This window comes from Mya arenaria, chromosome 7 (genome assembly GCF_026914265.1).
Source record: "Mya arenaria isolate MELC-2E11 chromosome 7, ASM2691426v1".
NCBI lineage: Eukaryota > Metazoa > Mollusca > Bivalvia > Myida > Myidae > Mya > Mya arenaria.
Genome location: NC_069128.1, coordinates 22,213,960 through 22,235,002, shown reverse-complemented (window position 1 = coordinate 22,235,002; position 21,043 = coordinate 22,213,960). Strand labels below are relative to the sequence as shown.

The 21,043-nt window shown below is 37.1% G+C and overlaps 3 protein-coding genes across 7 annotated transcripts; 1 reads left to right on the top strand and 2 right to left on the bottom strand.

Moving 5' to 3' along the window:
* Window positions 1-964: 964 nt before the first annotated feature.
* On the bottom strand, window positions 965-2,855 carry LOC128241010 (uncharacterized; the record flags this gene model as incomplete). The annotated part of the gene is made up of 1 exon (XM_052957995.1): window positions 965-2,855. A coding segment is annotated over one exon (672 nt), but the record flags the coding sequence as incomplete, so codon positions are not given.
* LOC128241842 (uncharacterized) lies at window positions 2,843-5,091 on the bottom strand. Of its 2 annotated transcripts, none has more exons than XM_052958943.1 (2): window positions 4,719-5,091; window positions 2,843-3,763 (listed from the first exon to the last, which is right to left on the bottom strand). In XM_052958943.1, the coding sequence occupies exon 2, from the start codon at window positions 3,681-3,683 to the stop codon at window positions 2,856-2,858; it is 828 nt and encodes a 275-aa protein (XP_052814903.1). In that variant the 5' UTR covers window positions 3,684-3,763; window positions 4,719-5,091; the 3' UTR covers window positions 2,843-2,855. The 2 variants fall into 2 exon arrangements, with proteins under 2 accessions (XP_052814903.1, XP_052814904.1); XM_052958944.1 differs by having other exon boundaries at window positions 2,843-3,746.
* A 4,366-nt stretch (window positions 5,092-9,457) lies between these two features.
* Window positions 9,458-19,300, top strand: LOC128241843 (uncharacterized). 4 transcript variants are annotated; one of them, XR_008262494.1, is made up of 10 exons: window positions 9,458-9,829; window positions 11,471-11,614; window positions 11,857-11,948; window positions 12,232-12,319; window positions 12,556-12,670; window positions 12,870-12,988; window positions 13,141-13,255; window positions 13,434-13,548; window positions 13,808-13,919; window positions 18,121-19,300. XR_008262494.1 is itself a non-coding variant. In XM_052958945.1 (7 exons), exons 4-7 carry the CDS (start codon window positions 13,218-13,220, stop codon window positions 18,216-18,218), a joined length of 363 nt encoding a protein of 120 aa, XP_052814905.1. In that variant the 5' UTR covers window positions 11,649-11,948; window positions 12,556-12,670; window positions 12,870-12,988; window positions 13,141-13,217; the 3' UTR covers window positions 18,219-19,300. The 4 variants fall into 4 exon arrangements, 1 of the variants encoding a protein (XP_052814905.1); XR_008262492.1 differs by lacking the exon at window positions 12,232-12,319; XR_008262493.1 differs by lacking the exon at window positions 12,232-12,319 and having other exon boundaries at window positions 11,458-11,614.
* The last annotated feature ends 1,743 nt before the right edge of the window (window positions 19,301-21,043 follow it).

The following is a 21,043-nucleotide window of genomic DNA, read 5'->3' as shown; positions in this document are numbered from 1 at the left end:
TTGTTCAATCTTTGCGTTATATGTTTATAATTTTCAATAACCGACGAATGTAACACTGTGTTTCTAATGTGTAAGTGTAAGAATTCTGATGTTTTTTAGGATACAAATAAATATAATGAGTAGCTACATTATGTGTTTCAAATTTTGTGTCTACGTATTTTGTGACATGTTCTCGTAAGTTTTTCCGTTTTAAAACCCCAGAAATTATAATTTCATTGATAAACGACAACTTGAATACATTGCCATTCAGTTGAAACAGTATTTTCTATCTCTAATATATTCAATATCAATAAAAAGTTAAAAGTGGATTACTAGAAACAATGCTTTAAACCGGTTATTTGTATTAGATGTATAAGATGTATCTGACAACCAAGAACACAAACGTATGACGTACAATTTGGATCAAAGGTCACCTTAAGCCGACTCCAGTGTCACAAGGGTGTGTAAGCTTATTTATATTTACACTCGGGCAAAGCCAATTCAGCGAGGGCTCCGATGAGCTTGTTATTCATTTTATTTTTATTTTTGAGCATGGTGCAAAGACAGAATATAACCCTAATTCTTTAATATGCATCAGTGTATAGCACTGTCACACGGCCCCCCCCCCCATTTAACGTCCCTCCCGGACGACGTATTTTTTTAGTGGTGCGGTGGGGAATCGAACCTGCGACCCCTGGCTTTTAAGTGAAGTGTGTTACCACAACACCACCGATTCGCCACTAAATTAAAGGCGCACATTTATTTCATTCTTATAACTGCAGGTGCACCTTTACATTAAGATCCCTCTATGTTGAGACTAGCACCTCAAATTAGGCAGGTGCAGCTCTAACTTAGATAGGGGATCAATTTAGAGTTAGGTAAATACTCTGATATTGTATTAGCAACATAAAAAGGTTTGATATTTGATGGTATGAATTAAAATGTTTAAATAAACAAACAAGACACTTCTTTAGCATATCATTTATACAGTTAATAAATACAAGCACGAGTACAAACAATATATATAACATTCATTGTGTCAAAAAGATAAATAATGTAAACAATTTGTCAAGATCTTTATTATTTTGAGAGAGCAAGTTTTCTGTTGATAAAATGTAATGCACGAAAACGCTAATTAGTTGTGATATTATAGTGAATGTTAAAGGCGCACATAATGAGTTTAATAAATAAATAAAATAAATTTTTACAACAAACAATTATAAACATAATTTCATTCATTTTGGTAGCCTAAAGAAGATCACTCAAAAGCATTACGTACGTTGTCAGTTATGAACAGTGCAACAAAGTCAACGCCCTCTTGCACCGGTCAAGCTTATCTTATAGCCAACACTCATTTACAACATATATACAATGTCAACGCCCACTTGCACCGGTCAAGTTTATCTTATAGCCAATACTCGTTTACAACATATATAAAATGTCAACGCCCACTTGCACCGGTCAAGCTTATCTTAAAGCCAACACTCGTTTACAACATATATACAATGTCAACGCCCTCTTGCACCGGTCAAGCTTATCTTATAGCCAACACTCATTTACAACATATTTACAATGTCAACGCCCACTTGCACCGGTCAAGCTTATCTTATAGCCAACACTTGTTTACAACATATATACAATGTCAACGCCCACTTGCACCGGTCAAGCTTATCTTAAAGCCAACACTCGTTTACAACATATATACAATGTCAACGCCCACTTGCACCGGTCAAGCTTATCTTATAGCCAACACTTGTTTACAACATATATACAATGTCAACGCCCACTTGCACCGGTCAAGCTTATCTTAAAGCCAACACTCGTTTACAACATATATACAATGTCAACGCCAACGATGCTCAATGAGATCCCAAACAATGTTTTTGTGATCATTGCCATGTACTAGAGGACACACTGTCGTTTTATGTGAGATTGCAAATATGTTTGGTAAATTCATATTAATTGACACTCGCGCTAAATTTTCTAAACGATACAATTTGCGTTCATTTTGCATGAACCGATCGACCTTTCGTGACCTCTGTAGGCGGAGTATCGCAAGAAAGACCTTGGTGATGCATATGTAAAACACGAACGCAAAATCCAAGGAACAGATAGACCGAGCGTTCATACTGCATAAAGGAATGAAAAATGAGAGTGAATCCTTTTGAATGTTTGAACAATCCGATAATTCTTGCCCCACAACATCAATTTATCTTCAGACTTTCATGGTCAATAACGTCATCGTGATCATTGTCGTCAGCCTGGTCACCGATGTTACTTTGTCCTGAAGATCCACGTCTTATTCTTGGCAACTTACACCAGCGCACAAAATGGCTGGTATCATTTGAGAAAAACACAAAACGTTGTTCTCCTACTCTTGATCTTGCCCTTGCAACTACCTTTTCCGCTTCATACACTTCAAAGTCTGTTGTTTTGTATTCAAGAACACATTGACTGCCATCAAACGGAACCGTGACCTCCTCGTCCTTAATTGTCCTATGCGAAAAGAAACCACAAAACGCATAATGGGCGATTCGACATTTCATGGAGGTTTTGTTGGAATGTTCTGTTTCCAGGACAACTGCATCGTGGAGTAAATTCCAGTAGTAGTATCTGATGATGTCACCAGGTGCTACGTCATCTGCCGACGTAATAGGTCTCGTGGACACGTTCACTAAGGGCTCATTCAGTTTATAGCATTTGTTACAAATGTGTTTTCTCTCGTGTAGAAATTCGTTGCGTTTCCTCTCATCACTCAAACCAAGAAATCCATTTAGCACGAAGAGCCTGGCAACCAGTTCCACTTTGATAACTTGCAAACTAAATTTCTTTCCTGTGACGCAAAACGTTGCGAAATGCTCACAGTTGTTATCCAATTAATGATAGTCGTATTTACTATTTTTACCTTTAGCTTTGCAAATAGCCTTTGCCCTGCTGGCAACTTTGATGTTTTCGAAGACTCGTTTCTTGTATACCACAACATGAATTCGGTCCTTAGTAAAATCCAATGACCTCTCAGATTCTTTTATTAATGCTTTCCTACCAAATGGGAAAAGACCGAATACCGCCCCGGAAAAGCTATTTGTAGCCTCTATTATTTTTATCTTTTCATTTCCGAATTTTGCCGAAACAATTGCATGATGATCGTAAATTCTTCCGTTATATGTGATGTGGTCTCCGATTTCTATATCGTCGTAGGAAAAGACTGGGATTGCTTTTACGCATTCGATGCATTGCCCAAAGTGTTCAATGTCTTTTTGGTCTATTCTAAAATCATATTTAATAAGCTCGTCGACGTCTGTTCTCTCGGGTGGAATGCTTTCACTTTCCGATGCGCGGCTTGACCTTTGAACTTGGACTGAATTAAAATCAAGCGGTCTCTGCTCGTCGACGTTTGTTCTCTCGGACAGAATGCTTTCACTTTTAGATGCACGGCTTGACCTTTGATCTTGGACTGATTTAAAATCAAGCGGTCTCTGCTCGTCTACGGCTGTTCTCTCGGACGGAATACTTTCACTTTCCGATAGACGGCTTGACCTTTGAACTTGGACTGTATTAAAATCAAGCGGTCTCTGCTCGTCGACGTCTGTATTTTCGGGTGGAATGGTTTCACTTTCCGATGCAAGCTTTGACCTTTGATCTTGGACTGAATTATCATTAGGCGGTCTCTGCATCCCCGGTGAACTGTCTTTAATATTTGTCATTTTGTAAGATTCATGTCCAATGTCAAAGTAATCGATTTTCCCTGATGCGCTGCAGTGTCATACCTTAGAAGCGGTAAATTCTGAATTAAATAATAACAATATATACATTTATTCTGTTTGTACTAGTAACAAAGTTACTAAATAGTTAGCATAAGTAAATAGCACATAAATGAGACTGACACATTTAGTTATTGAGTCGACAATATATATAAACCCCCCTTCAATAATTAATATATTTTCCATCCTTTATTTTTTCTTTTAAATCCTGTTTATATTATTACATGTATTTCCTTTCAGGCGGTTCATGGAGAGTGTCAGTAAAATATTAATATATATTTTAAATCAAACGCCAGCGTTTCACAATGTAAATGATGGTTTGCATTCAACTATAAGCATACACATAAATGAAACATATGCTGTCAGGTTACAATCACCTTTACTTATCGTTCAAGTTCGTTTCTACTTTCGGTTTAGTTTAACACTTGCATTACCTGCATTACCTGCATTAATATTTCTAAACCCGGCGCGCGCCCTTTATTATTGTTAAGGTTTATTCAATACCCAAGGAACAACTTGAATGCAATATTTCAGACTAAAATATCTCAATATTTCCTTCAAGCCCCAATTAACCAATTAAACCATGTATTATTTGTATTTTTTGGAATCGACCGCACGCTCATTGTTGTTCTTCCAAAGTTCGCCCCCTCTAACGCATAATCCTAAATCCGCCCCTGTAATGTGTTTTTCAACAAACCGCCCCTGTAATGAGTTTTTCAACAAAATACTTTAGGCGTGATTATCACGAGTAAAGAATGAGTCAAATATCTATTAAGCTAAAAATATTTTCAACATTTCTTCAAAGTCACTTCATTGTTCCACAGTAATTCGATGCTAGTAATTTATAAATCAGGTTTATGATTTATAAATATGCACCCAACATGTGAACATTGAAGTGTTTGATTTATTATGAACATAGTCATTAACATAGTCTAAACATTGATACTAGCATGAAAACAGTAACGTTCTGATGTTTACCTTTTTGCAAACATAAAATCCTTTAGCCAGGTTTGCACTAGTTAACATTCAGCATTTAAAACATTTGTTTACAACATCCTTCATCGAGCTAGAGATAATTTGTCTGGATATTTATGGGGATTTCCCACCGAAACTCCAGCAGACGAACAACGATAACATTGAACGCTGAGATCCACTCTAGAATGTACGCGCTATAAGACGCATTTTAAAGCTGCAGTTTATTCTCGTAATGTTCGTATTATTGTGACTTTATACGTCAAACATGTATGAGGAGTGTTGTTCGAAAGGAGTGATTGTTCAGAACTGTTCTATTTGTGGAGTGTGCATTGTAGCAAATATTGCATTTCTGTGATTGAAACACTCGACTTGAAACTGTGGTAAGTATATACGTATATGTCAAAACAATAATGAAACTTTTTTATGTAAAAAATGAATACGAATAAGAGGCGGTATCACGAGCGGTTCAAGGCTTTGATGTTAGAGGGGGCGCAACATCGGGGCTCAACTTTGTGGCCCAGTCCCTAGATCATAGTCATATATGGTTTATAAACGGAAAGGGGATACAGGGAGTTCCCAATAATTATCTGTCTACTTTTTGTCTGCATGCACATTTGTATGCATTCCAGATGGTGTAATTAAGAATCTCTCTCTCTCTCTCTTTCTCTCTCTCTCTCTCTCTCTCTCTCTCCCTCTCTCTCATTTCAATGTAAATTAACGCTGACTGTTAAATCGTAACGCTTGTAGAAAATAACCATAGCTTATTTTCGCATATGATAGGGGTTTGTCTGTATTTAAATTAGTGATACTATTGCCATAATTGTTTACTTCTATAATTGTATCATTGATATTCGATTTTTGGGCATATATAGTTTTAATCGATGTAAATTTACTTAGACAATTAGAAGCTTTGCCAAAGTGTTCTTATCGTATTACATATCAGTTCACGGATGCAGATTGAATACTAGATTGCAAATTCATCTAGGTTTCTAGCTTTGCAACCAGTCATGCCGAATCAATAACTAAAGTTGTTGCAACCTTTATATGATGCAGTTTGAAATCTAGAACGTTCGTATTCGTCTGTCTGTATACGATTTGGATAAAATAAATATAAAATCAGTGTGTGTGTTTTCCTACAAAAGTCTTTCTCTTTATTAACAGATGATATGCATATTTATCTATTCTGTGTGTATATAAAGTCGGTTAATATTTCTAAGGCCTAGTTTAAGGAATGTTTGTCATGTTAAATCCCTTCTGTGCATCCCTTGTTAAGTACCCTGGTTTTACAGTAGGAGTCAATTTCCCCTGTATTTGTTGATTGGCTCAGTGCCATTAAGAGTAGACACTTACAGAGTAGATAATATCAATGTCTTTAGTAATTAGTGTTTTAAGTGCATGTTTTGTATGTATTAAAATGTTTAAATCATGGGTCATGTTGACCTATTCTTGAGCAAACAATGTGTACGATATCGTTTCTAATTAAAACTTCTTTTAATACATAACCAAATCTGGTATGAACAATATGCATAGTCAATGTTATTATTAAATTGGCCGATGATAAATACATAAAATAACAAATAAGAGTAAAACGTGTTTAATTCAATTTCTTTCATGCTTTACGATGAAATATGGGGTTTTAACAGTGAAATAACAACAGTGAAAATATCAATTTGATATTTTCACTACAAAATAAGGAGTGAAAATATCAATTTTCAGAACTACTTTTAAAATCTTTTATTGTTACATGTACTTGCCTTGGTCAAAACAAAACACTAGACTTCAGTAAATTATGTTAAAAAATGTTAAAAAAAATAAAGAAATATTTTATAAATTTAAATAAATATATAATTGGAAATTAACAACTTACCGTTTATTACCGGTTATCCCGTTTATCAAACATTTTACTGATCTTTGAAGCTGAATGTTCGAACATTTGCTTTCATTCCAAACAAATTACAGACAAAAACAACTGTTCGAACATAAATAAAATTTTCTAGCATCGTTCAAATGTATTTTGAACTGTTAACCGTTGTAGTACGTAAAATGAGCTTCCTGGAGAATTCACACAACAATTTACAGATAGATCCGATATTTTTTACCCCACCCACATCTCAAAATGTGTCAACAAACTAGCGTGGCATTTACTCTTCTGGAAAACAAACATTTTAAAGCGAAACAGACTGGTCTCTGGCAGTAAGATGACTGAATATTAACTTACTATAAAAACACGCGTATATGCAGTCTTAAACTAAGAAGAATGGTTAAAATCCAATGAGTATCCATTTGTTTTGCTAACACATTTGACCTTCCAAATTTTCATTCTATAAATAGCGGCGTAGTAATTTGGTTAAAATAAAAAGTGTTTTCATTATTTTTTGGAACATTTGTGCACTTATAATACTTCATTTTTTACTGTTCATAAAGCTTTGCAATAAAAAACGAGCGAATATCAAGCTATAAGAATGAATAGCAGAGAACTATTTCTCAGCAAACCGAAAGTAGAAAAGTTGACAGCTATAATTATGCATGAGGGGCGCCCCACGGGTAGCGGCGTAAAGCCCACCCTTTTCAAAAAAGGGGGTAATTCAGAAATAAATAAAAAAACAAATAAAACTCAGAAAATAAGCATAACAGAAACAGAAAATTGTTTATTTCAGTGTAAGATCGTATTTAATTTCACTCGTGATCATAAAAAAACTACATTTTCACTCGTGGCTTCGCCACTCGTGAAAATATGTTTTTCTATGACACTCGTGAAATAAAATACGATCTTACACTGAAATAAACAAATATCCTCTATTTATGATGTATACTATAAATCATATTAATGGGCTATAATTGTTATACTGCATTGTTTTAATAAGTTTAATATTATTTGCAAAAATAATCAAAATAATACATAATAAGATTAATTGGATAATATGTTTTGTTCATTTCCTTAATCAAACCTAGAGTACTTCACAACAGGACACTCAGATCTGAGATCTGATTGACAGCAGAGGGCGATAAAGATTAAAACCATTACGCAGAAGTTGTGTAATATACACGGATTTTTTTGTGGGGGTTGGGTAGGTGGGGGTCACTAGAAGAAGGCCTACAAGTAGACCTTAAAGGAAAGCTCGTTCTTTACGCTCACTCACATGCATTAAAACATATATACTATAAATAGTGTATTGGTCAACGGCTTGTAACGGTCAGCAAAAACAGGGGGGGGGGGCACTAAGTGTTACCGCCTTGTAATTGTCTTCTAGCGCACTGATTATGGAAAACCCATTCAATCACACTAGGCCAAAAGTAAGTTTTTGTTTTTTTTATTTCTGAATATATAAACAACTTAAATTGCCAAAGCCGAGAATTCCCCTATAACATTTATGAAAAAATAATGATCTTATCACCTGTAAATATATATATATATTAAACAATCCAGATTTATTTTGGGGTTTTAAAAAGCTTAAATTTTCTTTTTATATTGGCAAGCAGAACAATATTGACAAGCATGTTGTCGTAAGAACTAAACCAACAACGTTTTATACTAGTTATTACCATATCAACTCATAGCGACCTTCACCACTCACGCACTATACGAAACGATATCGGAATTTCCGTGATTCTAAAAATAAATATGGAATTCCAAAATCAACAACAACAACGACAGAAGCACGCTATTAAAGGAAATATACGTTTAATATGATGAGGTATGTTAATTAGGTTTAAAACTATTTTTGCATGGTCTTCTTTTTAATATCATGTTCACCAAAAATTTGTATTTAGGATAAAAGCTAAACCAACACAGACTAAATGTATGAAGTCATAACAACAGTGTGCGAAGGGCATATATGTATTTTTGTGACGTATTGTGTTTCCAAATAATCATTTAGGCGTTTCTTAATTGCATCTAACCATTAAGTTTTGGCTACTGTGCTTGTCCCTGTAGTTCGTATTGTATTCCTGGATATAAAATACCGGTTAAGACGGCGCTGGGGACGCTGATAGTGTTGCAAGTTCCATTGCTAGCAATAAACATATCAAATAAATCAATATCCGATATGTTCAAACTTTGGATGTAATTGGAAAGCCAAATCGGAACTCATCAAATATTTGAGTTTATGTGGAAATGGCGTTACATACTCATGGGCGTCCGGACTGTAATAACGTTATCAAATATATTTCAGGTGAAGTATTCTGCAAAGGGCACCTGCGTGTTTATCACCGAGCCATGGAGTCCCCGGACGGACCGATGTCAGAGATTATGATTAAATTGCGCCAGCTTGGTCTTGACGACCTCCAAAGACCCACTGATTTGCAGTCGATTATCTATGAAAGAAAAGAGAAAAGAGATGATTTCGTACCAATGCATACAGATTCAACAGAAGAAGATATTAATCAGCCGGATTATAAATTTGATGGTCCTGACGAGTTCGGAAAATGTGCAGAATGCGTCAAAGCTGTACCTGTGTTCGCATATGATGATATAGATGTCGGTGATCATATAACTTTTTATGGAAGATTGTATGATCATCACGCGATCGTGACTCTAAAAGTGGGTGATAACCAGATCAAAATCATCGAAGCCACGAATACACCTGCAGGGGCAGTTTTTGGACTTATGTTCTGGAAAAAAGCTTTCATTGAGGAAACTGTGAAGACGTTTGATTACGCAAAAGATAAAATTAACGTTGTCGTTTACAAGAATAGGGTGTTCACGAAGGCAAAGGTTGCAAGACGTGCGAAGGTGTATTGTTAAGGGCAAAAGGAAAATCGTGATTTTAACTACAATGTTATCCAAAATAACTGCGAACATTTTGCGACGTACTGCGTAACAGGAACACCGTTTAGCATTCAAGCAGTAAAGTTTCTGATGGTGAGCACACTTTTTCTAGGCAGTGGATTTCTTGGGATAAGCGATGAGAGAATGCGCAACGCGAAACTGTTCGAGAATAACTTCATATGCAGTCGATGTGACGAGATGAACAAACGCCTTCTTAGCGTAAGCGTGAAACCGATTTTATCAGCAGATGACGTTCACGCTGGTGACGTAATCAGATACACGTACTATAATTTACAACACGAGGGAGTCGTTTTGGCCGTTTTCGTGGTGAGGGGTTCCAACCAGCGTAAGTATAATGTATCATTATTTCCAAAAGAATATTGTAGTTGTCCATCTACTTCTCGTTGTTACCATATCTTAGCTGTTATGATGGCCATTGGTATGTCTATACCAAAAGACAAAAAAGCGTACAACTTTACTCAGTTGCGAAGAAATTTCAGACCAAAAAATAATAAAAAATGTGGTACAAAAAGGGTAGAAAGGGTGATACCGACGGAGAAACTGCTATCAATCCTGCCCCTGATTCCGCTGTTAAAAAGAATTGTACTTTGTCAAATAATTTATCTATTAACAAACACGACGATTCATTTTTGAACGAGTTAGATCAAGTAAAAACAACACCTAAAATTAGAATCGGCGAATCAACACCGAAATCAATCCTCAAAAAGACTGAGAAATACTGGAAATATGTTTCGCATTTCAAGATATGGTGAAGGTTAAAAATTCAACGGTAAAGCAAATACAAGGATCATTTAAAACAAAGTAATAACAAACAGTCCCGCTCAAAGCGATTGTTTTCATTTTATAAGTAAGTCTGTGTACAATTTTCTTAACATTCATCTCTGTTGTGTACGTTCAATCTTCAAGAATACTACACACACTTAAATTCGCTTAAGGTAGAAGTTTTTAATTAAAAAACAACAATATCATCAATCTCATAAAATTGCAGTGTAATTGTTTATGTTTCAATTCTCGGGGGCGGAGGTTCGGGGGTGGAAGGGGTCATCAAAATGTATAACCTAATTAATCTTTTTCGAAATACACGAAAGTCGAAAATAGCATTTCTGTTGGTTTTCGAAATCTTACAGTGAAAATGCTAAAAGGTGCCAGCATATTTCCCAAGATTTCTTTAACCGAACATGGGTAGCAGAAAACACTTATTTTCGTTTTCGTGTATGTTCTTTTTTTTATATAAATGTAGCTAACTGTAGGAGGTTTCATTTCTTTGGGATTATGTTATGATCTGAAAGGGAATAATTTCATACTTAACAGTTGGACTATTTATCTAATTTAATTGAAACTCCATAAAAGACAATATTTCAAGAATTTGATATTAATTGTTCAATTTAAATGTTTTTTAATAATGTTCGAACAATATAGTTTTCTTGATATCCTCTCACGGTTGATTGCTCTAATCCTTTTAAAGGGCCATTCTCATGAATAGTCGAACTAACTTGTTCTTAAGTGGGCATCAATATAACATATTACCACCTTTATATTGGAATAGAATTACATGAATTAGTTAATCTTAATTGATGTTCAATCATAACGTAACATAAAGACATGACCTCAACTCGGACAGTCTTCGCGCCAGCTGATAGTTACATGGGCTAAAGCTTAGTTTCATTGTGCTCACTTATTTGTTAAAGAAATTGTTTAAAGGCATTAATTCTGTTTTGCATTTTAAGTTTTATAAAAAATAAAACGGTTAACGGTAAAGTAAATACAAGGACCATTTAAAGAAAAAAAAGTAATAACAAACAGTCCAGCTCAAAGCGACTGTTTTCATTTTATAAGTAAGTCTGTATATAATTTTCTTAACATTCGTCTCTTCGTATATAATTATTCATATGTTTAACAGTTATTTACTATTGTATATGATATGAGCTTTTTTAATTAAAAATTCTTGAACAGTTAAATGTTTCAGTATCCACTTTTCCGAAAGTGTATATCTCTCCCACCGCAAGTGATGCCTGTTTCGCCCGGAAGTGATGTTCCATCAACAAAACATTCTCCCGACCAATCGACGCACCTCCTACACCACACCCTTTTCTTCGTGCCAGCTGACTACGTAGTTAATTTCACTTAATTAAATATTTCTTTAACCGAAACTCGTTTTTTTATATTAACATAAATTTATTGCACATAATGGTTTTATTTCATTTTACATATATTTGTTTAATATAGATTTAATATTTTTATAGGTGTTTGTTTATCACCGTATTTATCAATATAATCAACAATTGTTTGTTTTCCTTTTATATTAACATTAACTGTATTTTGAAATGTACATAAAACGGCCCTTTCTTGCAGAAACAACGCTTCCAGGAGTGTCCATTCACGCAACCGGAAGTGGTGCCCCTTGCTGTATTGAGAAACATTCCTTATTGCGCCAGCTGCTGTCGGTAAAATAGCCAAAAAAAACGTTTTACGACTATGTAAATTGTTTGAATCCAAACAATCCGTTTTTCACATTTAAGTTATAGATACAGTTTCTCCCTGATAGTTCATGTTTAAACGAACAGGGAACTGCTCATAATAATGTATGGATGAAATTTTGATATAAATATATGGGACCCTTAATGTTTAATACCATATTTATGAATACTTTTTACATCTGTTTTACTATGATATATACATTATTTGCTGAAGTGAAACAATAGTACATATATGGGCTCGATATTTTAGTCTCAAAGCTATCGGAAATGGCGCTCCACCAAACCGGAAGAAATGCTCCCTGCCACATGAAGTGATGCTCAATCCGTGAGCGGCCATGGTGTGAATTTTACCCCTTATTTGGATTTAAATAGCAATGAGACAACAAGACATGGAATATAATTACAATTTGAGTTGATGATTAAAATTTTAATGATGCTATAAGCTAGTGGGGTTGCTTATGCAAATGTTTTGTTATAATGAGGGATACTTGCTGCTTGTTGTATTTTCAGTTTTACTAATGATAGCTGGAATATGATATAACATGAATAATAGGAGTATTATATTTTTTTGCAGAAAATGTCCAACAACCGCACCTCCGACCCCCGCCTCTTCTCTGCTCCCGAGCGTTTCTGGAGTTTTCCACCTCATTGATGCCTCAGTGGCTTATTGCCAGTACTGGAACAGTAAGGTGAGCGTTGTGTATAAAACTCTGATAATGAGAATGTACCAGAAATAAAGATCTTAAATGATGTTGACGACAACAATGACGTTGTTGTTATTGTTGGTGGTGGTGGTGATGGTAATGATGATGATGTACTTTTAGTTTTAAATTTTTAAGCAGGAATATGATATTTAACATGAGTGATAGTCGTATTATAATTTTGCAGAAAATGCCCGAAAGCCGCGTCTCCGATCCCCACCCCCTCTCGTCTCCCTATCGTTTCTTGGAGTTTTTCACCGCATTGACCCACAATGGCTTTATGGCAGGACTGGAAAAGTTAGGAAAGTAAGTACCAGAAATAAAGATCTTATGTCATGTTGACGATGATGAAATTGATGTTGTTGTTGTTGATGATGATGTTGTATTTTTAGTTTTCCTAATGTTATCAGGAATATGATATTAAACAAGAGTGATAGTCGTATTATATTTTTTTGCAGAAAGTGCCCGACAGCCGCTTCTCCGACACCCGCCCGCTCCCGGCTCCCGATCGTTTCTGGATGTTTCCACCTCATTGATGCCCCAATGGCTTTATGGCAGGACTGGATCAGTTAGGTGAGCGTTGTGTATAGCACTCTGATAATAAGAATGATGTGATGTTGACGACGAAGACAGTGATGTCGGTGCTGTTGGTGGTGATGATGATGGATGTGTTGTACTTTTAGTTTTACAAATGTCAGCAGGAATGTTATATTTAATATCAGTTATAGTCGTATTATATTTTTTTTTACAGAAATTGCCCAACAGCCGCTTCTCCGACCATGGCCCTCTCCCGGCTCCCGAGTGTTTCTGGCTGTTTCTATCTCATTGATGTCACAGTGGCTTTATGGCAGGACTGGATTAGTAAGGTAAGCGTTGTGAATAAACCTGATAAAAATGACATTGTACCAAAAATAAAGATCTAAAATGATGTTAACGACGACGACAATGACGTTGGCGTTCTTCTTGCTGTTGTTGATAATGGTGGTGGAAGTGATGATGATGATGATGATGATGATGATGATGATGATGATGATGATGATGAATGAGTTGTTCTTTTAGTTTCCCTAATGTTATCAGGAATATGTTATTAAACATGAGTAATAGTCGTATAATGTTTTTTTGCAGAAAATGTCCAACAGCTGGGTCTCCGACCCTCACCTCTGCTGCTCCCGAGCGTTTCCGGAGTTATCGACCGCATTGATGTCCCCCAGACTTTATGCAGGACTGGACCAGTTAGGTGAGCGTTGTGCGTAAAACTCTGATAATGAGAATGTACCAGAAGTAAAGATCTTATGTGATGTTGACGACAATGACGTTGGTGTTGTTGTGGTGGTAGTGGATGTGTTGTTGTTATGGTAGTGGTTGTGTTGTTGTGGTGGTAGTGGTTGTGTTGTTGTAGTGGAAGTGGTTGTGTTGTTGTTTTTGGTTGTTGTATTTGGTTGTTGTTTTGGTTGTTCTTGTAGCTGCTGCTTGGAGGTGATGATGATGATGATGATGATGATGATGATGATGATGATGATTGTGTTCATACTTATTATGCCCCCCTTCGGTCGGTCCGTCGGTAGACCAAAGCTTGTCCGAGTGATAATTCAACAATTCCTGGACGTATGGTCATCAAACTTCACATGAAGGTTGGGCCTGACCAGTAGATGACCCCTATTGATTTTGGGGGTCATCGGGTCAAAGGTCAAGGTCACAGTGACCTTTAATGGTAAAATAATTTTAAAGCTTGTCCGAGTGATAACTCAACAATGCCTGCACCCATGGCCCTCAAACTTGACATGGAGGTTGGGCCTGACCAGTAGATGACCCCTCTTGTTCTTGAGGATCATCAGGCCAAAGGTCAAGGTCACAGTGACCTTGAATGGTAAAAGGTTGTCCGATTGATAACTCAACAATGCCTGCACCCATGGCCCTCAAACTTGACTTGGAGAATTGGCCTGACCAGGAGATGACCCCTATGGTTTTTGGGGGTCATTGGGCCAAAGGTCAAGGTCACAGTGACCTTGAATGGTAAAATGTTGTTCGAGTGATAACTCAACAATGCCTGCACCCATGGCCCTCAAACTTGACTTGGAGAATTGGCCTGACCAGGAGATGACCCCTATGGTTTTGGGGGGTCATTGGGCCAAAGGTCAAGGTCACAGTGACCTGGAATGGTAAAAGGTTGTCCGATTGATAACTCAACAATGCCTGCATCCATGGCCCTCAAACTTGACTTGGAGAATTGGCCTGACCAGGAGATGACCCCTATGATTTTTGGGGGTCATCTGGCCAAAGGTCAAGGTCACAGTGACCTGGAATGGTAAAAGGTTGTCCGAGTGATAACTCGACAATGCCTGCACCCATGGCCCTCAAACTTGACTTTGCGGTTGGGCCTGGCCAGAAGATGGTCCCTATTGTTATGCCCCCCTTCGAAGAAGAGGGGTATATTGCTTTGCACAGGCATGTCGGTATGTCGGTCGGTCGGTCGGTCGGTCGGTCCGTGGGTTGACCAAAGCTTGTCCGAGTGATAACTCAACAATTCCTGGACGTATAGTCATCAAACTTCATAGAAGGTTGGGCCTGACCAATAGATGACCCCTATTGATTTTGGGGGTCATCGGGTCAAAGGTCAAGGTCACAGTGACCTTTAATGGTAAAATAATTTTAAAGCTTGTCCGAGTGATAACTCAACAATGCCTGCACCCATGGCCCTCAAACTTGACATGGAGGTTGGGCCTGACCAGCAGATGACCCCTATTGTTTTGGGGGGTCATCAGGCCAAAGGTCAAAGTCACAGTGACCTTGAATGATAAAAGGTTGTCCAAGTGATAACTCAACAATGCCTGCACCCATGGCCCTCAAACTTGACATGGAGGTTGGGCCTGACCAGTAGCTGACCCCTGTTGTTTTTTGGGCTCAATGGGTCAAAGGTCAAGGTCATAGTGACCTTGAATGGTAAAAGGTTGTTCGAGTGATAACTCAACAATGCCTGCACCCATGGCCCTCAAACTTGACTTGGAGGTTGGGCCTGACCAGTAGATGACCCCTATCGTTTTGGGGGTCATTGGGCCAAAGGTCAAGGTCACAGTGACCTTGAATGTTAAAAGGTTGTCCGATTGATAACTCAACAATGCCTGCACCCATGGCCCTCAAACTTGACTTGGAGAATTGGCCTGACCAGGAGATGACCCCTATGGTTTTGGGGGTCATCTGGCCAAAGGTCAAGGTCAAAGTGACCTGGAATGGTAAAAGGTTGTCCGAGTGATAACTCGACAATGCCTGCACCCATGGCCCTCAAACTTGACTTGGAGGTTGGGCCTGGCCAGAAGATGGTCCCTATTGATTTAAGGGGTCATTGGGCCAAAGGTCATGGTCACAGTGACCTGGAATGGTAAAAGGTTATCCAAGTGATAACTTGACAATGGCTGCACCCATGGCCCTCAAACTTGATTTGGTGGTTGAGCCTGGCCAGAAGATTGTCCCTATTAATTTTAGGGGTCATTGGGCCAAAGGTCAAGGTCACAGTGACCTTGAATGATAAAAGGTTTTCCAAGTGATAACTCAACAATGCCTGCACCCATGGCCCACAAACTTGACATGGAGGTTGGGCCTGACCAGTAGATGACCCCTATTGATTTTAGGGGTCTAAGGTCAAGGTCACAGTGACCTTGAAAGCAAACTCAACAATTCTTGGACCTATGGTCATCAAACTTGACATGAAGGTTGGGCCTGCCAAGTAGATGACCCCTATCAACTTTGGGGGTCATCAGGCCATGGTCAATGTCACAGTAACCTTTAATGCAAAAAAGTTAACAAATCTTCCCCCAATGATATCTCGACAATGCCTGAACCTATGATCATTAAACTTGACATGGATGTTAAGCCTTACTAGTAGATCACCCTTATTGATTTTAGGATTCATAGAGCCAAAGGTCAAGGTCACAGTGATCTTGAATGGTAAAAGGTTGTCCGAGTGATAACTCAACAATGCCTGAACCCATGGCCTTCAAACTTGACTTGGAGTTGCATCTGGCTTGTAGATGACCCCTTATGATTTAAGGGGTCATCGGGTCAAAGGTCAAGGTCACAGTGACCTTGAACGAAAAAAACTTGTCTTGTGATAACTTGACAATGCCGGCACCCATGGCCCTCAAACTTGACATTTAGGTTTCTGGTGACCAGCTAATGACTCTGGAGTTTGAGTTCATAGAGTCAAAGGTCATGACGGTCATAACACACTTTATCCTCACACTTTAATGGTCATAATCTTAAAACAGCAACAAATCAGCTGTCATTTCGGTCCATGCATATTTCATTCAATTGTCCATATAATCCTGACAACATGGCGCTCAGGGGGGGGGGGGCATAATGTTTGACAAACATCTCTTGTTTAAGGGGTCATTGGGCCAAAGGTCAAGGTCACAGTGACCTGGAATGGTAAAAGGTTGTCCGAGTGATAACTTGACAATGGCTGCACCCATGGCCCTCAATCTTGATTTGGAGGTTGAGCCTGGCCAGAAGATTGTCCCTATTAATTTCAGGGGTCATTTGGCCAAAGGTCAAAGTCACAGTGACCTTGAATGATAAAAGGTTGTCCAAGTGATAACTCAACAATGCCTGCACCCATGGCCCTCAAACTTGACATGGAGATTGGGCCTGACCAGTAGATGACCCCTATTGATTTTAGGGGTCAAAGGTCAAGGTCACAGTGACTTTGAAAGCAAACTCGACAATTCTTGGACCTATGATTAACAAACTTGACATGAAGGTTGGGCCTGCCCAGTAGATGACCCCTATCGACCTTAGGGGTCATCAGGCCATGGTCAATGTCACAGTAACCTTTAACACAAAAAAGTTAACAAATCTTCCCCCAATGATATCTCAACAATGCCAGAACCTATGATCATTAAACTTGACATTGATGTTAAGCCTGACCAGTATATAACCCTTATTGATTTTAGGATTCATAGAGCCAAAGGTCAAGGTCACAGTGATCTTGAATGGTAAAAGGTTGTCCGAGTGATAACTCAACAATGCCTGAACCCATGGCCTTCAAACTTGACTTGGAGTTGCATCTGACTTGTAGATGACCCCTTATGATTTAGGGGTCATCGGGTCAAAGGTCAAGGTCACAGTGACCTTGAATGAAAAAAACTTGTCTTGTGATAACTTGACAATGCCTGCACCCATGGCCCTCAAACTTGACATTTAGGTTTCTGGTGACCAGCTGATGACTCTGGATTTTGAGTTCATAGAGTCAAAGGTCATGACAGTCATAACACACTTTATCCTCACACGTTAATGGTCATAATCTTAAAACAGCAACAAATCAGCTGTCATTTCGGTCCATGCATATTTCATTCAATTGTCCATATAATCCTGACAACATGGCGCTCAGGGGGGGGGGGGGGCATAATGTTTGACAAACATCTCTTGTTTTTATTTATTTTCAGGGAAGAAAAGGGATGCCATGACAGCGTTTTTACCTTTCTTCAAAGAACACAACGATAGAACAGACACATGGACAGCTCGATATCTCGCGTATACATGAATCATGTGAATTGAACTGTATTCAATACATCGTTGTTAGGGAGCTTACGGGTGATGAGGCCCGACATCTAGTGGTACGAGACAAAATCCTGTAATTCTGGATGACAAACGGGCAGAGGTTTCTGAGTTTTCCCCCAAAAGAGGGTTTATCTCAGTTGTTCCTCGGCGAGTCGACCACGTCTGTAAGCTCATTTTGCAAATTCATACTGTTTATGCTTATCAGTTTCTCAAATGCTTCTCTTTGAAATTCCAATAAATTTGAAATGGTTCGGAAGAGAAATCAGATTTGAAGAAATTCTGTTTGTATTTTACGGACATGTCTTTTAATTAGATGAATATTCATTTGTGTCAAAATGTTGCAGTTGATTTGTTATATTAACTATATTATGTCTTTATGAATATATAGCTGCATTTGGGTCAAATGTTCTAAATGATTCTGGCCCCAATTTCTCGAAACTTCATAAGCTTAACAGGCTTAAGTCGATTATTTTAATTAGCCAAAATACATAATGGATTTTAATAAATGAAAAATGCTTTCTTCTAATTTGCATACAGATTTTTCTTATATAATTTATAAAAACTCTTAAAATATAACACATTCTGTAGAACAACAAAAATGTGAGTTAAGCTTAATCCTGTTTTAAGGGACTTAAAAAGTTTCGAGAAATTGGGGCCTGTTTATGTATTATTTTTCATTAAACATGAAATTGCATTTGTGTCAAAATATGTATGAACATGACAATATTATGTCTTTGTATAATATGAATATGCATTTGTGTAAAAATATTTTAGTCGATTTAGTATTATAACAATTTCTTTGTCTTCAGTATGATTATACATTTGTGCAAAATGTTTTGTATGATTTATTATGATAACTATATTATGTTTTTCAACAGTATGAATATGAATTTGTGTCAAAACATTTTGGATGATTTATTATGATAATTATATTATGTTTTAAACAGTATGAATGTGAATTTGTATGAAAATGTTTTAGACAACTTTTTATTACTTTTGTTTGAAATGTTATTTGCTTTTACCTAGTTAATGAAATGATCAATCATGAACAATAAAACGATGAAACATAAAGTGTCTCATTGCTTAAATAATAAATAATGATGAAACAGGCACCTTAAGTGTAAAATTGGACAATACAGATGCATACGTCATCAAAACTATATATAGCGTACACAGAGAATCCTTCATTACCTTGACTACTACGCGGTACGGAATTTTGTGACGTAATGCAGACTTGTGTACCATGTGATCTTTACAGTGATGGCGAAGCAACTAATACCCTATCTAATACGTCACACAGAGACTTAGGCAAGTGCATCAAATGCAAGCAAGAAAATTACATGTGTTTGGTTATCACTCTACTACGATATTTTCACATAATCAAGTTTTAAATGGACGATGATAGAACACTTAGTTGACTGTGGAAGTTTCATTCATCGTAACGTGGATAAGCTGTGTCAATGACCAATTTAAATTAGATTTGTTTGTAAAACAATGCCAAAAAATAAAAAAAATAAAAACGAACTAAACAAAAGCACAACTTCGGCAATAAGTATAAATAATTTCCGTTAAAGTGTTTTGTAGGTCACTTTTGATGATTTTACTATTTAATCACCCGTATTTAGTAAGCCCAATACATGAATAAAACATTTCTAAAATAATTATAACGTATTTAAAGTACGATGATCATTCATACTTAAAATTACTCTGCTTTTCGGAAAAGGTTAAACAACATCCCTGCCTGAATCACCTTAACATTATTTGCATATGTATTTAGACATTTATATAGTAAGATTTGAGGCCGCGGATTGTAGTTATCAAGTGAATTTTTAAGCTATGTTAGCTATCTAGCACATGTTTCTATAGCTGATATTCCCTTTATTCTGATGTCAATATATAGCGTAGCCCTCAACTTTGATGCCATGTTTGGCCATTTTTATTTATTTATCATTTTTGAAATTGATGTTACGCACGTGCGTAACGCTGGCTACGCCCTTGCTGATCATTTGTGACCAGATATTTGTTCGCTATTGTTGAATTTATTCAAATGCAGAATGCCCCGCGCTGACCAACTTCACCATAAAGTTTCATGTGTGTAGTTTCCATCTCCATCACATGTATAACAAATATGATAAACCTTTAACTTCTTACTAAATAAAGCATTTATTGAAAATGTTAATTACAGATATCACGACTGTAACCGTGTATTTGATAGCTGAAAAGGCACAACTATGAACTGACTGGTGAGTGTTAAAAGATTTACAGTGATCAACTATTTTTCTCATAAGCTAGAAACACCGTCTTGTCTGCAACTTTAAAAGTGCTCGATCGACTTTTTTTGTAAAAAAAGTTGAAAAACGCTTCAGAGTGATAATTTGTGCATAAAAACAATAAATTTACCAATGTTTAAGAAGAACAGGCATGTTTAATGTTTTGAAATAGCTGACTGCTTGATCGACTTTTTTGAAAAATAATGTTGATACTCGCTTTGAAGTGTTAATTTGTGCATACGAACAGTTAATATGTCATTGTTATAGAAAAAAATACATGTATACATGCTTGGAAACAGAATTCAATTTTAGCCCTCTAGGCCGCTAGGCCACCAGGCCGCTAACTTCACGCCGCTAGGCCGCTGAACTGCTCGATCGACTTTTTTTAATAAAAGTTGAAAAACTCTTCAGAGTGATAATTTGAGCATAAAAACAGTTAATATGTCATTGTTTTAGGAGAAAATACATAAATACATGCTTTGAAATAGGATTCAATTTCAGGCCGCTAGGCCGCCAGGCCACTAATCAAAAATGTAAA

Coding starts and splice junctions, on each gene's coding strand:
- LOC128241842 (XM_052958943.1), bottom strand. CDS start 3,683: ATGACAAATATTAAAGACAGTTCACCGGGGATGCAGAGACCGCCTAAT.
- LOC128241843 (XM_052958945.1), top strand. CDS start 13,218: ATGCCCCAATGGCTTTATGGCAGGACTGGATCAGTTAG. Junction 13,549..13,807: donor GGCAGGACTGGATTAGTAAG/GTAAGCGTTGTG, acceptor GTTTTTTTGCAG/AAAATGTCCAACAGCTGGGT. Junction 13,920..18,120: donor TGCAGGACTGGACCAGTTAG/GTGAGCGTTGTG, acceptor ATTTATTTTCAG/GGAAGAAAAGGGATGCCATG.